At 37.8% G+C, this 17,036-nt stretch overlaps 1 protein-coding gene across 2 annotated transcripts in view; it reads left to right on the top strand.

Annotated features, from left to right (window-relative positions):
* The window catches only part of myo3b (myosin IIIB), a 212,051-nt gene that overhangs the window by 104,335 nt on the left and 90,680 nt on the right, over positions 1-17,036 (top strand). For both annotated transcript variants that reach the window (XM_079822058.1, XM_079822057.1), the window contains 3 exons: positions 9,414-9,493; positions 9,870-9,890; positions 15,787-15,864. In XM_079822058.1, the coding sequence (XP_079678184.1) occupies positions 9,414-9,493; positions 9,870-9,890; positions 15,787-15,864 (179 nt within the window). The remainder of the gene's footprint in view (positions 1-9,413; positions 9,494-9,869; positions 9,891-15,786; positions 15,865-17,036) is intronic.

Raw genomic sequence — 17,036 nt, 5'->3', positions numbered from 1 at the left:
TGACTTTATTATTTTAAACTTATACAATATGGAATCTGTGCCTGCAGATTTCCGCAGATTAGTGCCCTTCATTGAGAAGCATGTGAATGCTTGAATGCACGTGTGCAATTTTTTTTTTTTGTGAGAGAGTGATATTTTAAAATGACAAATAAAATTGACCGTGGAGGAGTAAGGAAATATAAAAATCTGCATAAATTACTTATTTATAGTTATTAAAAGTAGTTTATTTACTTAAGCCAGGTGCACACTGTGTGATTTTGTGATTTGGCCGTCTGAGACAAATTTAGCAAATCCTAAAAGATTCCTCTGATCCTAGGCTAAAGTCTGAAGTCTTTGTCGTTAGTCTGGTAGTGTCAGAAGATTTGGCGAGATTTATATTGATGATATAAAACTCTGGACGAGTTTTCTTCTGTTTTAAGCGCGGCTTGACTATCGTACAGTCTGACTTTAATGATAACTGAGATCTTACAGTGTGACATGGCTTACCTAAAGGACTATTATAAATCACAGTGTGCACCCGGCTTTGGGTAGGTTTTTTTTTTTTCTCTATTGTTGAATGATATGAAATAGTTTTTTTAAGCATTTGTGTACAATACAATTGATAAAGCAATATTTTCTCCGTCTTTTAGTGGATGTACTATAAGAGAGATCTAGCTTTGTTTAAAAAACAAGGTGTTTTTTTTTTATTTGGATTGTAAACCTTAAATAAAAGTTAAGAGGTGTATATTTTATTTGTAATGTTTTCAGTTCAGTTTCAATTTAACACATTTCAAAAAACATACCGCATAATTTCACAGCGCAGAAATCACAAAAAAAGTCAGCCGATTCCGTGTGGCCCTGCTTATAACCAAGGGTGCACATACATTTTTCCATCTGGTTCTCATGAGATCACCTGGACATTCGGTTTGGTGCTCACACTGCACATAGTGTGACCCATTAAATATAACTATAAAAAAATAAATATGCACTTTATCTAATTTCTTTTTGAAATAAAATTATAAATATAGTATGATAATACTATTATATATATATTTTTTAATTATTGAAAAAAGTACACTTAAAAATACATTGCTAATATTTTTTTCTTTTTATATGAATTTTCAAACCTAAAATCAGCACGCTTTTATTTTGGCGGGAAGTAAGTATATGCACTGCCAGTTTTAGCCGTGTGAAGCGCGTCAGTGAATGTCACAGCTTTGCGTTTTGCTCTGAAACTGGGAGATTTATTATGCAGTCAGTTCAAATGGAAATCTTATACAGTATTACAGTAAGTCCATCTAAAACGGTGATTGTGCATTAACAGCTGTCAACCATATCGGAACATAAATGAGTGGTCTGAACTTAGTTATTTATTTTTTATTTTGGTCATGCACCTGCACACCACTTATGTGCAGCCCTGCTTATAATGTTGATGAAGTTATTATTTTCAAATTATAACATCCTTCTGTCTGTACCGTCTTGCCTTCTTAGCTCGCTTTCGTCACTTTTGCTTTTATTCTTGTGCACTGAGTCTTTCGCTAAGCTGAACAGTCAATCAGAGTTGTCTCTCTCACTGACAGTTGACATTCTGAATTGTGTGCGTGTGTGCCTTGTAAGTCAGAGAGCATCCTGGGGCCAGTTGCATAAACTAAGCCATTATGTTAAGACAGTGTCTTAAGATCTAGTATGAGCCACTAGCAGTTAGGCAAGTGGCATTCAGTCTTACTTTTCGTATCAAATTAGGCCATTCTATGTTTTTATGTAACTGATTTTAAAAAGTTATGAACAGTCTTAAAGAAATAAAAATGTATGTCTAACTTGTAAGACTAGTCTTAAAGGGGTGGTTCCGTGGTTTTTTTCTAGGCTTGGTTGTGTTTATGGGGCGCAGTATAACATGTCTTAATACTTCATATTTTTCTTATATTTTACCTTTATTCCACACCGCTGTCTCCACTGTCCTTTGAACGGCTCGTTTGCTTCCTGCTTCTGTGAAGCCCATCCCTCCGATAAACCCAATGGTCTTAGATTGGTTAGATGGCCAAATGTAGTTTGTAGTCCTGCAACAGCTCTCTCTCTTTCGTAATGACTGCGACGTGGCCACGCCCACTTTGTTGCGTGTTCGCGGGGGCAGTGTTTATGTTAATAGCAGGTGTTTATGATGTCACCAACCTGGGAAGAAGCTTGTTGGAGTCCAAACCGGCCGTTTTTGTAGGCAATATACTGCCATAACTTTAAAAGACAATATCTCCGTTTGCATTGAACTTTCAGTGCTGTAACTTTACAGTTACTGTTTATGCTCAAGCAGCAACATTACACACTAACTAAAGTTTAAAAAGTGAAATCGCATGCAACCACCACTTTAACAGTTTATGCAACCGGCCCCAGATTGGCCTGTTTCGGTAAGTCAACCAATCAATTGTCAGTGTGGGCAGGCTTTTATCTCTTCTCCGTCCCGAACCGAGTTAAACAGTTCAGTGTATCTAGAAATTGGGGATGGGGTGGAAGGGGGGTGCCTCCCTGAAATGACTTTTTGCAAGTTGGGATGTCTGTATACCAAGCAGTATTCATAAAAAGTACTTTTATTCCAATTGAACCGGGAAAACATGTGGCTTGAGTAGCTGTACAGCATGAAACAATAGCATCAGGGTTATTCATGTGTAGACAGAGTTTTTAGAGTATTTTTTAAACTCCATTGTTGATTTGAATTGCAAACGACTCTTACTGCACGCACCGCAACAGACTTTTAGGTTGGAATAAAATGCTGCGTGAGCTCAACCAATCAGCATGTTCAGTGCCCAAGTCCCACCCCCGAAAGTTCCTGAACTTTGAAAAAGTACTACCTCGTGAGCAGGGTCATTTTGAGGGGGAAATCTTTACCCGGAAGTTCATTTAGACCCCGGTTCCTGCGGTCGAAACACACCGAGTACCACCCCAAAGTCGCTAATTCCTGGGGAAAGTTCCCGCGGTGGAAACTCGGCTTTTGACACTGATTTGAGCCGGTTTTTCCTTTTGGAAATGCACAGGATGAGAGCGAGCCCCGGCTCCAGCACCAGCCCCCCATCAGTGGAAAAGAGTTACGCAGGGAGCCAGTTTCCAGTGCTGTGTCAGTGTTTTGACTACAGCAGAGACAACATTAACCAGCAGCCTACACGTATAATCCCATTGGAAGGAGCGTGGGATTCCTGAGCTATGGTTAGATCTGAAACAACTCAATTAATCCTTGACAAATAGAGCAATTAAACATGATCTGCTCTGAATGCAGGGAACCATGCGTGCTCATTCACACGAGACGGTCATTACGAAACAAGTGTGGCGATGGGAAGAAAAACGATAATTGTTTTCTTGACTTATTGTTTGTTTGTTTCAGCCTGTGACCCTTTCTAATCTGTCATCTGCTGTATTACTGGGGCGCAGACTACAAGAACAACAGATGTTTCATTTCCCTAGATTCCTCCAGACTTCACACACACACACACACATTGAAGCGCTGCAGCTACAGTTGCGCTCCGCTCTCGGTTTCTGCGGTGGGTATTTTTCTAAAGGTGTGTGGCACATCTGTGCTGCCATTGTTTATTCATGCGCCGGAGCCTTTGAAACGTGCTAAAATGCTTCCCACTCATTATAAAACTCCTGCCACCCATGGATTAGCACTTTGATGTCACCAATCCGGCTTCAAAGGCTCCTTCAGTACCATTAATCAGAGTTTAGTCTCTGAAGACCCAGCCAGGGAAAACATTTGGACATCTTGTGCAGAAACTTTTGAATAGCTCAGACGGTGCTGCATATGCAACAGTGGGGTTTCATATCCCAAAGACGTGTGTGTGCGTGTTTAAGAGGAAGCAGAAAGAGAGTGTATTAACGCTAGAGAGAAAGAGAGATGATAGACAGTGATGCCTCGCTCTGATCCTGAACGCTCTCAGCACTTGGATATTAGACTGTGCATAGGTCACACGGTCAACGCAGCTCCTTTGAGACTGTCTGTTAAAGGTGCACTTAAATTTATTTCTGTCATGTCAACTCTTGGAGAGATTGGCATGTTAATGTATTTGGTCTTGGTGGAATAGATCTGCTATGCTGCTGCTGTGAGCGTGTAAGACGCAAGTGTGTGCATGCTGCTGCACATATAACATACATGAAATAACCCCATAGCAGATCTATACAGGTGGAGCTGGGGAGGGTGGAGGGTGAATGGCAAGTGCTTGTTGTGCAGCAAGCTCATTGGCTGCTTAGGCAACATGACAATGTGATCGCTAACAAATTTAGTCCTATCATAACCCATACTGAATTTTTCCTTTGTATTTGTGACTCTGGATCACAAAACCGGTCATAAGTCGCACGGGAATATTTGTGGCCATAGCCAACAATACATTGTATGGGTCAAAATTATAGATTTTTCTTTTATGCCAAAAATCATTAGGATATTAAGTAAAGATCATGTTCCATGAAGATATTTTGTAAATTTCCGTAAAAGGTATTGTAAATTGACCCTTATAACTGGTTCTGTGGTCCATGGTCACATTTAACCCATCCAAGTGTACGCACATTAGGGGTAGTGAGTAGTGAACACACACACACACACCCGGAGGAGCAGTGGGCAGCCATTTTTGTGGCGTCTTCGGAGCGATTGGGGGTTAGTTGCCTTGCTCAACGACTCCTCAGTCATTTCCTGCCATACATGGCTGGCCCAAGCCTTTACGGGGCCCTAAGCAGAATTTTATTTGGGGGCCCTCGGTGTCACCAATACGATTGACTATTGTCAATTATTTATAATTCGCACACCCATTATCAATTGTATTAGTTGCAGCTGTGTTGCTTACATCATGTCTGCTTGTCATGTTTTACCCGGTTTTTAATTGTAACAGTAGCAAACCCACACAAGTGCTCAGGTGTTAATTTACACTTTATTATTCAAAGTCTTACAGTACTACAGTTCAGACTGGGATGTGTAAAAAATGTTTTTAAAAGTAGTCTCTTATGCTGAATATGCTCACGTTTCCCCAGGATTCTTTGATGAATAGAAGGTTCAAAAGGTACGGTGGCCCAGTAGTGCACAACACAACGCAATATAAAAAGCAAACATAAGTTCACAACACAACGAAAACAAGCAAACGCAAAGAAATCAAGCCACAACACAACGGAAATTCTCCCAACCACTCGAGGGGGCACTCTGAGCGCAGTAAAGATAGTCTTACAAAGATATCAAGACAACAATTAGTTTTAACAGTATGTAGGCTAACCATTGTTTATCGACATGAAATATTAATGCAAAATCACCTACATGCATTATAGCTGCATATTTATGCTCGAGAATGCTTTGACCCGATACCTCGGCGCATAATGCCTAAGGGAACGTCTGCCAATTCCACCAAGTGATTGAAACGTATAATTTGTATGAATTAAAATGACTTTTAACATTTAAAAACAGACATGTTAAAATTCCACAGCTTGATTGCATTGGTAAAACTGGCTTAGTAATGCACAACACAACATTGGAATTTGAACATTCAAAAAATATATATATATTTAATTCATACAAATTAAATGTTTCAACTTGGTGGAATCGGCAGATGTTCCCTTAGCGCTGTGGCAGCGGGTCAAAGCATTCTTGAGTATAAATATGCAGCTATAGGTGTATTAATTTTACAGCTCTCCGAGAGCCCCCTAGTCATCGGGAGCATTTCCATTGGGTTGTGGCTTGATTTCATTGTGTTTTGAACTTATGTATGCTTTTTAAATTGTGTTGTGTTGTGCACTACTGGGCCATTGTACAAAAGAACAGCATTTCTCTGAAATAGAAAGCTTTCAAAGAATCCCAAAAAAATGTTTACACAACTTAATTCAACACTGATAATAATCAGAAATGTTTGTTGAGCAGCAAATCATCATAGTAGAATGATTTCTGAAGGATCATGTGACACTGAAGACTGGAGTAATGCTGAAAATACAGCCTTGAACACAGGAATAAATTACACGTTCACTATATATTCACATAGAAAGAAGCTGTTCTACATTGGACAATATAACTGTTTTTACTGTATTTTGATCAAATAAATGCAGCCTTGGTGAGCAGAAGAGACTTATTTGAAAAACAAGAAATGTTGATGGATTTCTTTCAAACGTTAAACAGAGCTTTTATTTTGGAAAGACCTTAGTGCTTCTTTTTGTTGACAACAACAGATTTATAAATGATTCTCATTTTACATTTGGGAAGATGTTTGACGCATGTTGTGTTCCCAAATTATAATTGTAAGTGACTCAAACATATAGCACTTGCAGAGAAGCATTTACTGAGAAACTGGAAGCTATGCTGTACTCCTTCCAAAATATTAAATATTAAAGACTGTTTATTTCTCTGAATCTCTTACTTTTTTAAAGGGCACTACAAGTGCACATACAATTAAGTACACTTCTTTTTCACAAGGGTACACTAAAGACACAAAAGTTAAGGCCCCGATATTCTTCATGCGGAATCTAAGAACGAACTGGTGTGATGCCATTTCAAATTAGGCCAAAACAAAGTTTGTTTTGTGTTCATTTCGGGAGTTCGAAACAACTTGCCAAAGCAAACTTTCCAGAGAAGTTCGCTCTGGCTGATATACACGTTCGAACTACCATTGGTCCGTGGCGATTACATAATAGGTAGATGTTCTCTGAACCTCTGCCTTCTTTGACGGATATCTTCACCAGATGACCTCGAGGACGGATCTCTGTGAGAAAAAACATGAACACACTGGAGGGCTGCTTTATAGAAGAAAATGATGTTGTAATTCTAATTTAAAGAGACACTGACACTTTTTCATGTACTGTAAAACTGCTTGCTTTTAAACAATCTGTTGTATAAAGTTGTGTATAGTTAAACTTTACTTTATTAGAGTGTCGAATCGCAGGGCCTGTGCAAACATCCACATCGCTATGCTTTCTTAACGACTGTTTTCTCATCACTGTCATTTTTGCTGTGTGTTTCAGGGTACCCGCGGGATCTTAAAAAGTCTTAAATGTCTTTAAATTCAAAATCAAAATTTTAAGGCCTTAAAAGTCTTAAATTCGCTGAAGTATTGAGTTCTAGGTCTTAAATAATTTTAAACGGGTCTTAATTTTCCTACGTCCATGTAACGCTACTCCATTGCTCATTGAAATGCTCCCGCAATGTTTTAGAGAGAGAGAGAGTGTGTGTGTGTGTGTGTGTGTGTGTGTGTGTGTGTGTGTGTGTGTGTGTGTGTGTGTGTGTGTGTGTGTGTGTGTGTGTGTGTGTGTGTTGTTAGTTCGTTTTTTCGCTAGTGAGAGACCAACATGCATCTTGTATTGCAGCCAATCAGCTTTCGTGTTATTGGCACGAGGCTCTTTCGGATTGTACCACAGACACATCAAACAGATTTTATTCTTCAGCTTCAGTTCTCCAGTTCTTCCAGTTCACGCGATCGTGATAGCACAGGCGAATCTTTCTCACCTGCCATCTCGTATAATGACCAAATAAAAGTATGATATGCCCGATAGCACTAAACAAAGAGTTTAAAAAGCGATGTAAACCCCGAACCCATTCGCTACTGACACACGGACTGATGTCAGACTGGCCGCAGATTCTGCACGCGTTTGCCGCCTCAGCGCTCGCGCGAGTGAACCGAATCTAGGCTCATTCATAGAGATCCATATCTATGGGCTCATTACTGTAGGTCTTAAAGTGAAAGCAACCCAATATAGCCTAGCCTATACCCCCCCTCCTGCCTGTGTGCTTAATATTAATCAAACAACAACAACGGGGAAAAACAAACAGTAGCCTACCTACACTTAAAGCACTGTTTGTATCTGTATATTTAAGTTGTATTTATTTGTCCTATTGTCAAACAAGATTCATGCATTTTGTTTGTTTTATTGCCATGTGTGACTATTGTGCATCTAATATAATGATATGGTAAATGTGGCATCCTAATTATGAAAAAAAAAAAGCACATTTCTGAAAATGACCATCACAAAATCAGTAATTTTGATCTCACAAAAAAATGTATATACATACACACACACACACTACCAGTCAAAAGTTTGAGAACGGTTCGATTTTTTAAATGTTTTTTAAAGAAGTCTCTCCTGCTCACCGAGGCTGCATTTAATTGATCCAAAATACAGCAAAAACAGTATTATTTTGATTTTTTTTTTAATATAACTATAACTATTTTATATTTCAATATATATCTTAAAATAGAATTTATTTCTGTGATTCAAAGCTGAATTTTCAGCATCATTGCTCCAGACTTTAGAGTCACATAATCCTTCAGAAATCTTTTTTTTTTTTTACTTTTTTTTTTATCCATCAAAGAATCCAAAAAAAATGTTTTACACAACTGTGTTCAACACTGATAATAATCATAAATGTGTGTTGATCATCAGATCCTCATATGAGAATGATTAGTGAAGGGTCATGTGACTCTGAAGACTGGAGTAATGATGATAAATTCAGCTTTGATCACAGGAATAAATGACACTTTACTATATATTCACATAGAGAACAGTCACAACAGAACTGTCACAATATTACAGCTTTTTGTATTTTTAATAACATAAAGGCAGCATTGGTGAGCAGAATGTAAAAACATTAAAAAATCTTACCGTTCTCAGACTTTTGACTGGTAGTGTGTTTGTATATTAATCCTGGTGGGATTGAGCTATGAGGAAGTGCAAGATTACTAATACTTTGTTCAATTTGAATAAATTAATTTTGCAAGTAATTTTGTGATTCTGCATTTCCTTTTGTACGTTTTTTTTAATTGCGTTATATAGGTCTTAAATTTAATTCATAATGGTCTTGAAAAGGTCTTAAAAAGTCTTAAATTTGACTTGGTGAAACCTGCAGATACCCTGGTGTTTATTTTGTTACTGAGAGAAAATTATGCGGCATATATGTGACCCTGGACCACAAAACCAGTCATAAGGGTTCATTTTTTGAAATTGAGATTTGTACATCATCTAAAAGTTGAATAAATAAGCTTTCAATTGATGTATAGTTTGTTAGGATTGGATATTTGAAAAATAAAAATGAAAGTGCATCTTGTAAATCTTCCCCTCAGAAAAAAGCTGCTTAGCTTGGAGTTTTAAAACCAGAGATGAAATGACACAAGTGGGCCAAACCAGTCTTTTCGCCATTTCTGCTTGCTCTTGTATAATTCGCAATGTCTCAAAGTTGAACAGAGGGAAACATAAATTCCTATATTCCTAGCTAGCTGTGGTATTCTTGCAGACACTGTGGTTGAATGTTCATAAGGGTAGAGCAATCTTGATCAAGATCACAGTCTTTGTAAATCTAGTCTGGTCTTTGGGTTGATCTCTTTCAGTGTTTGGGTTGCAAGCCCAGAGTACTACACTGCCATATTGTTTTATTCATTCATGCTTCAGAGAGGGAGGATTGACGTGTCACTGATCGGTGTTTCTTCTTTGCTGAGCAGGTAACCTGGCCACATCCAGGGCAAGAGTGACAGCAGCGTCCAGATCTCTGCCTCCACAACTGAACAGCGGAAGAAATAAGGTCTGTGCTGCTCAGCTATACTATCTTCATCACATTCAGATGCTCATCACAAAAAGATAGTTTATCAATTCCAGTTTGTTTAATCAAAGCTTAGTCATGATTTTAGACTTTAATCAATGTTTTTGTGTTAAAGATGTGAATTGTTATTTTACGGTCCACTGCAGTACCAGTCACTTCAGGCACATGATAAATACCTTTGCATCAACTACAAAATCTGAATGAATATATTACAACTGATGAGGCTTGTGATGTAATTCTTTTGCCAGTGCATTTGTTCCAGAACCTCTGAAATCTTGTGTGTTTTCACTGAAAAATACACCTGTTCTGTACTTTTGATCTATTGTCTGTCTGTCTGAACTATCCTTTCTCCTCTCAGTCTCCTAAATACCTGCTAAAGGTAAGAATTTCTCCATTAGCCTCCATTTCTCCGTCTTCATATTTTCTGATGTTATTTCCACTATTTTATTATTTCTGAGCCAATGGATATAAATCTATCTAAAAGCTATAATTATTTCATAATTATTATTTTTTTAATTATCCTGAGACTATGAATCAATGTTTTGAGAAGCAGCTCTAAAGGAGATCAAACGTCGTATGCATCCTATCCTTTTTAAGTCCACTTGTTTTTCACAATCATAATCTTCTTTTCTGGCTCTCTATCTCTCTCTTTTAATTTTGAAGCTTTTAGTTCATGCCTTTAGATTTGAAAACATTTAAGGCTAATGTACACCTAAAAGAGTACTGAATTCACTTTTAGATACTATATGCATTTCAAATTTACAGTCTCTCTTTTTTTAGGAAAGTGGAACACAAATATGAATAACTCTTATCTTGCAGTACAGATTTTTGTCCAATCAAATGCTCTCGAAAATGAGATTGTTCCTCCCCCTGATACCACCTGCAAATAGTATAGCAAAAAAACATGTGCTGCGTTCTCGTCATGTCGTAATTACATAGTGAAGACAACATGTGACGTTCTATTCGGCGCTGTTCACATCAGTTATGCGTTTCTATGACTATCAATGTCTAAACCGAGATGCTCTTGTTATTGGGAGATACGAGGGTCCGTGGCTCTACCATTGGAGAAAGCGTAACAGCCAACTTGGATCACGTGTGCCTTGACAACCAATCACATTACAGCCTCGACGTCATTGAATTTCGTTCAGAGTTGTGCGGCAGTCAGTCACTGTTTGCGGATACCATAGAAAATAAAGAGAAGTGCCGTGAACTGAAAACTCATAAAACAGCATTTTTTTCCCTGGTGTAAACTCTTAAAATAATTCAAACCAAAAGGTATGTTTAAGAGCAAACATGTTGAATAGTAGCCAAATATTAGGCTGTTGAATCATTAAAGGTCCCATGGCATGGCATTTTTCTATTATTTTATAATGTTTCCTGAGGTGTACTTATATTGTTAGTATGATTTTTACATTAAAAAAAATTCATAATTTAGAAATAAAAGGCGTTTTTTCTATACTGATATTAGCCCTCTGGCTGAATGCCCTGTTTCAAGGGGCGTGTCTGCTGTGAGACTTCAGTGAAAACACCCACTGTTGTGATTGGCTGACATCTTTGCATTTGAAATGAGTGTTAGATTATGTTGCGGAGGGGGCGTGGTTTAGCGAGGCACTGCAAGCACTGCACGCATGAGAGAGAGAGACTGACTGGCCACTCGTGAACCACGGAGAGCTGGAGGAAGTTTTATTGTACTGAGTTGTTGAGAGCGCTGCTGTTAGCGCGAGCTTATTTGTATCTGAGAGTTCTGAATAAACAGTCCCAGTCACGTCCACTCTGTCGTCTTCCACCTTATTCTACGAATTTTGCAACACATGTAATGTACCATTATAGCCGTCGAGATGAACGAATCGTCAAAGTGTGGATTATAGCATTATTTTATGATCTATTCCTATCACATAAAAGGCTGCAGTGATGAGCATTGAGTACACAGACAGTCTGTTGATCGTGTGAATGTAGTGATCTCATTGCAATGCGTTTTCTCTCACAAAATGCTTTGACCACAACTAACAGCAAACACGACGTCGATATGAATACAGTAAGAGCTTCGCTGTGCTGCATAACAGCGTCATTCATTATAACGGCAGTTTGGGCAAATGTGCAGATACACTCGCGACGTGTGATTGACAGCTCCGAACATTACAAAGAGTGTTCTCTGATCGCTCTCTGTAGTTTAATCACTTAAAAAACGGATTTGTTTCATGCTACTAACAGAAACGATCGTTTTAGTCACTGGCTTGATTCACTGATGCACTATGCTTAGGGCATCAAGACGGCGATCATTAAACGATCTAGAAAGAAAGTCTGAGTGAACTTGAATAATTAGCTACACATCAGAAATCACTGATCACAGATCAGGCATTAATGAACATTGTTACTCACTGTTTGTGGCGGTGCTGTCGAATCCATATCGTAAAGTCTGTTTGTAAAGCCTGTGCTGACATAAACCGAATCCATTTTCTCCGAGTGCTCTGGGCGGGCAAAGCAGAGGAAGGGGAGGGAACCGTTCCTGGTATGACATCATAACAGGAGAATTCCAGATCAGCTCGTCTGAGCTGTCATTTTTTCAAGGGCAGAGAAAGACAGCCAGAACTCGGTTTACACCCACCACAATTTCTAGCCACTGGGGGACCATATACAGGCTAGGGGAACTCATATTAATGTTAAAAAACCTCATAATTTTCATGCCATGGGACCTTTAAATAAGCTGTTTTCCCACAAAAGCTGTTATTTTAGCATAGTGAAGCCTCTCCTCCCTTGACATACATTCAAAATAAGGCCTACGGTCTCCTTCCCTGCAAACCACAATGTTATGCTATTTTTTGCTAACCGTGCTTTGTGCTGGGCTTTAGAAAGGATAAATTAATCTGGAGTGGTCACATGGTACAAGTAGGAGCTGTCAGACAATTCCCATCTTACGAGCTCTATGAGGACGCTTTTACACGTTGAAATCTCGGAATTACGGAATTCACATATATATACAGAGTAATGAACCAAACAGGAAACCGGTGTGAAGAATAATCAAAAACAATAGAAATCAATGCAACAAGGAAAGTGGCATTGGGGACTAAAAAAGACTATCAGAATAAGAGTCCTGATAAACTAAGGAAGGGAAATTTAGGCACTTAAAGAAATGCCATCAAAAATGCGTAATATCATGTCTCCTTTTCCAGTTTGGTAATTATATTAAATATATAATATATACAGTAAAAGTATAATATATTGTATTATATTAATAATCCTTGGGCTAGCGTTACATTATATGATCAAGCTTTGATTCATGCAAATGCTTTTAAACCATTCAAGTCTGTCACTCACAGAAAGACGCACACCAGTATCGTGCACACAGACAACACGCCAGAATCGAGTTCTCTTTCACGCTTGAACAAACAATAACTCACAGAATGATGCCAAAATGCCCGTTTTTCGAGCATTCTCATAAGAACAGTCTTAAATAACGTCTTAAATTAACTTAAAGAGTTGTGAGATGCGCGTCAGATCTGCGTCATGTTCGGCAGCTGCAGATCTTAAAGTGACAGCAGCCACTAATTCTGTCTGTCATTAAAGGGTTAGTTCACCCAAAAATTTAAATAATGTAATTTATCCCTCACCCTCATGCTGTTCCACACCCGTAAGACCTCCATTCATCTTCGGAACACAAAATATTTGTGTTGAAAGTCAGTGAGGCCTCCATAGGAAGCAAAGCAATTTCCTCTCTCAAGATCCATTAATGTACTAATAACATATTTAAATCAGTCCATGTGAGTACAGTGGTTCAATATTAATATTATAAAGCGATGAGAATATTTTTGGTGTGCCAAAACAAATAAAATTAACGACTTATATAGTGATAACCGATTTCAAAACACTGCTTCATGAAGCTTCGGAGCGTATCGAATCAGCGAGTCGATTCAGTGGTTCGGAGCGCCAAAGTCACGTGATTTCAGCAGTTTGGCGGTTTGACACGTGATCCGAATCATGATCATCGACCCGCTGATTCGATACGCTCCGAAGCTTCATGAAGCAGTGTTTTGAAATCGGTTATCAATATATAAGTCGTTATTTAGTTGTTTTTGGCGCACCAAAAATATTATCGTCCCTTTATAATATTAATATTGAACCACTGTACTCACATGAACTGATTTAAATATGTTTTTAGTACATTAATGGATCTTGAGAGTGTAAATTGCTTTTTAAATTACTTTGTATGTATTCGTAAATGCCGATTTTTATATTTGAAGCGTTTATTGGCCGATTCCGATGTCATACCGATAATATCGTGCATCCTTACCATCAGTGTTGCCATAGTTACTTTGAAAAAGTAACTTAGTTACTTTACAGATTACTTGATTTTAAAAGTAACTAAGTTACTTTACAGATTACTTGATTTTAAAAGTAACTAAGTTAGATTACAAGTTACTTTATTAGTTACATTCATCAGTTGCCGACAACACCTCTGCAGCCTCAACATAAAAATGACAACCGTTTTTGCCAACACTTTATTGGAAAGTGCATTTTTAACAGTAACGTCAACATTGTATCTCCTGAAATTGTATCTCCAAAAAAAATCTTTTGACTAATTTTATAAAATCTAAACATGTTAATGAAAAGGTACAAATTACTTTGTGTTCTTATTAAATACATTTATGAAAAACAATTTATATTTAATTTTTAATTTATATTTATATATGAATGTAAATAATTATATGGGCCTACACAAATAATATAAAATTACAAGATTTATATTTTATTGTAAACGTAATGTGCAGCTCTGTAAAGGGACAACAAATATATGATCGATACGTGAGAACAATATATTTTTTAATAATCTTTAAGTGCACAAAACTATGAAAATATATGAAACGCTTCAAAACAGAGCGGCAACAAAGCGCTTATGCGCATCCCGGGTGCAGAATGATGCGCTTAAAGCAACATGGAATCAGTGTGTGCAGTGCAGAGCGAGTGTACATTGAAAAGTTCACGGCATAAAGAGAAGATGAGTGTTGAGCCCACAAATCCTAGTCTACTATGTAGCCTATATCGGTCCAAACATTCACTAATTATTTGTGTCTTCACAGTTTTAAATTCCGGTTATTGTGAGGTGAGGACCACATGTCCCAAGATTCCGCACTCAAACTTGGCGTCATCAAACTAGACCTTTGTTTTGAATAGGCGACCTCTAGCGGACGGAAAAGTTACATAGGGCACCTTTAATTGTATTGCAAGTAATCATCAGCACAAAATTCATGATCGTGACAGGCCTAAGGTGAAGTTTACATTTCTTTAGGTCTAGTAATGTGTCCAAACTACAGTGCTGGGCTACTGTTCCCATGAAGTAACACCCTGGATAATTATTCCTCCCTTTCCCTCTGTTCCGCGGGTAAGATTAAAACAGTCCTGCAGACCACCTGCTGTATCAGAGAAATATAATTAGACACCAGTGCACAGAACCCAATTAATTGGTTCCGGTTAATATTGCAGATACTTTTAAACTGCTTCAGTCACAGATGAGACGCTTTACAAAGCCCTGCTTGTAAGCAGAAGTGGGACAGATGTCTTATTAAAACACTGGGTTAGTTCGATTGTCTCCCAGTCAGGGTTCATGTCCAACCCTTCAGCTTCTCGTGAAGATCACACACACCTGCCTCCACGCACTCAGATGAAATAGAATATTAAGACACACTTTGCTGGTATAGACCTGCTCTAAATTATGTATCGCCTTGATAAATTCATGAGGTCTGTTGTAGAGATGGCTGTTATACACATCATATCTTGTACTTGTTAGGAACAGTTGGAAGCGTGAGGTTCATTATGAAAGCACGTCTCTGCCGTATTAAACCAATCACGCTCAGGGATCTTTACTTGGGTCGTGGTGTGTTAAAGTTTTGTGTCTTTACATAAATATGAATTGATCATTGTCATCTTCCCTATAAATAGTATTGTAGACTTATGCAAATGTGTTGTTTTTATGTGTTTTTGTGCTCATGCCAAAGCTGTGCTGTCTGTCTGCTCCTGCGACTCCTGTTATTTGGGATTATCTTCTTTGTTTTTGTTTATAGATGAAGTTATATGGCTGCTTTCAGATCCATCTCTCCATCTCCTCTTTATTTGCCTGGCCAGACTTTACAGAAACCTTACTGTAATTGTGCAGTGTTATAGATAATTCATCCTTGTGCTAAAGTGGATGTTGTTCTATGTGCCCAGTTCTGTGTACTTGTATATTTGTGATGTGTGAATGCAGTCTAAGCTACAATAAGTGTGTGTATGTGTGTGTTTAGGTGGACACCATGGAGATGATGCGTCACCCTGAGGAAACCACTAACATGAGGAGACAGACAGTGGCGTCTTATTTCAGGGTGAATCCTCTGCATGTCACATTTACAGTTTTGTATTTTATTGTTCAGTTCTGTCACTGCTGCTTCATCAGACGATTTGTCTGCATTTTGTGATTATCAGCACTTGGCTAATTAACTGTTAAACTTTTCTGTCAATATGTATGTATATATATATATATATATATATATATATATATATATATATATATATATATATATATATATATATATATATATATATATATATATATATATATATATATATATATATATATATATATTGACAGAATAGTTGAGCAGTTAATTAGCCAAGTGGACAATTTTTTTTAAATTTTTTAAAATTTTTAAAAAATTCTGTGGTTGCCAGAAATTCATTGTAAAATATACTGTGACAATGTTTCTGGTATTATCATGGGATGGCAAATTGGTGCCTGTATATTTTATAATGTATAACCAAATAAAGCCCTGTTTACACCTGGTGTTAAGATGCGTTTTGGTCGATCGGATCACAAGTAGACGAGGGAGACGCATTCCCGTTTGCAGCAGGTGTTTTAATCTGTCTCTTTTGTCCACTTTCAAACACTTCTGTCCTGATTTCTTTGAGGGGAGGGTCTATGGGCGGGTAAATGTATGGGCTTTTTCAAAATCTTTCGTTCTAATGGACAAAATAAGCTCAAGCAATTTACATATGAATGCGATTTCTGCTCTGACAGACGCAAGACCAGCCGAACGCTGTGAGTGTGTGTTAGAAATCAGGAATGTCAGAGAACATTGTGCTTGGTACGTTTTTCCTCTTCAAACTAAACTTGGGTCTTCAACTGGCAAAGTTTAAATCCGTCTGGCTAGCGCTCATCCCATAATGTTTACGTGTTATAGGTCAGTAGGCGGAGAGTGTGTAATGAGCATTTAAACTAAGAAAGCAATCCGGTCAAATGCGTTTTCAACTACCTCTGGAAGTGTTAGAAAGTGGACAAGTTTAAAACGTTTTAGACCCCGTTTACACGTGTATTTAGTGTCGTCCACTTTTGAGCCAATCAACCAAAACGATGTTACAGGGCCTAAATGATATAATATTAATATACTGGACCAATCTACTTGAACTAAAAATTTAAATACCAAAATCAGCTTCTTACATTAAAATGTACTGATAACCATCGTAATAGTAGCACAATAGAGTAGGTGGCACAAGTAGG

This window comes from Gobio gobio (assembly GCF_949357685.1).
Source record: "Gobio gobio genome assembly, chromosome: 7".
In the NCBI taxonomy this organism is placed as follows: Eukaryota; Metazoa; Chordata; class Actinopteri; order Cypriniformes; family Gobionidae; genus Gobio; species Gobio gobio.
The sequence above is the reverse complement of the archived record's forward strand: the minus strand, read 5'-3'. Positions and strand labels throughout refer to the sequence as shown.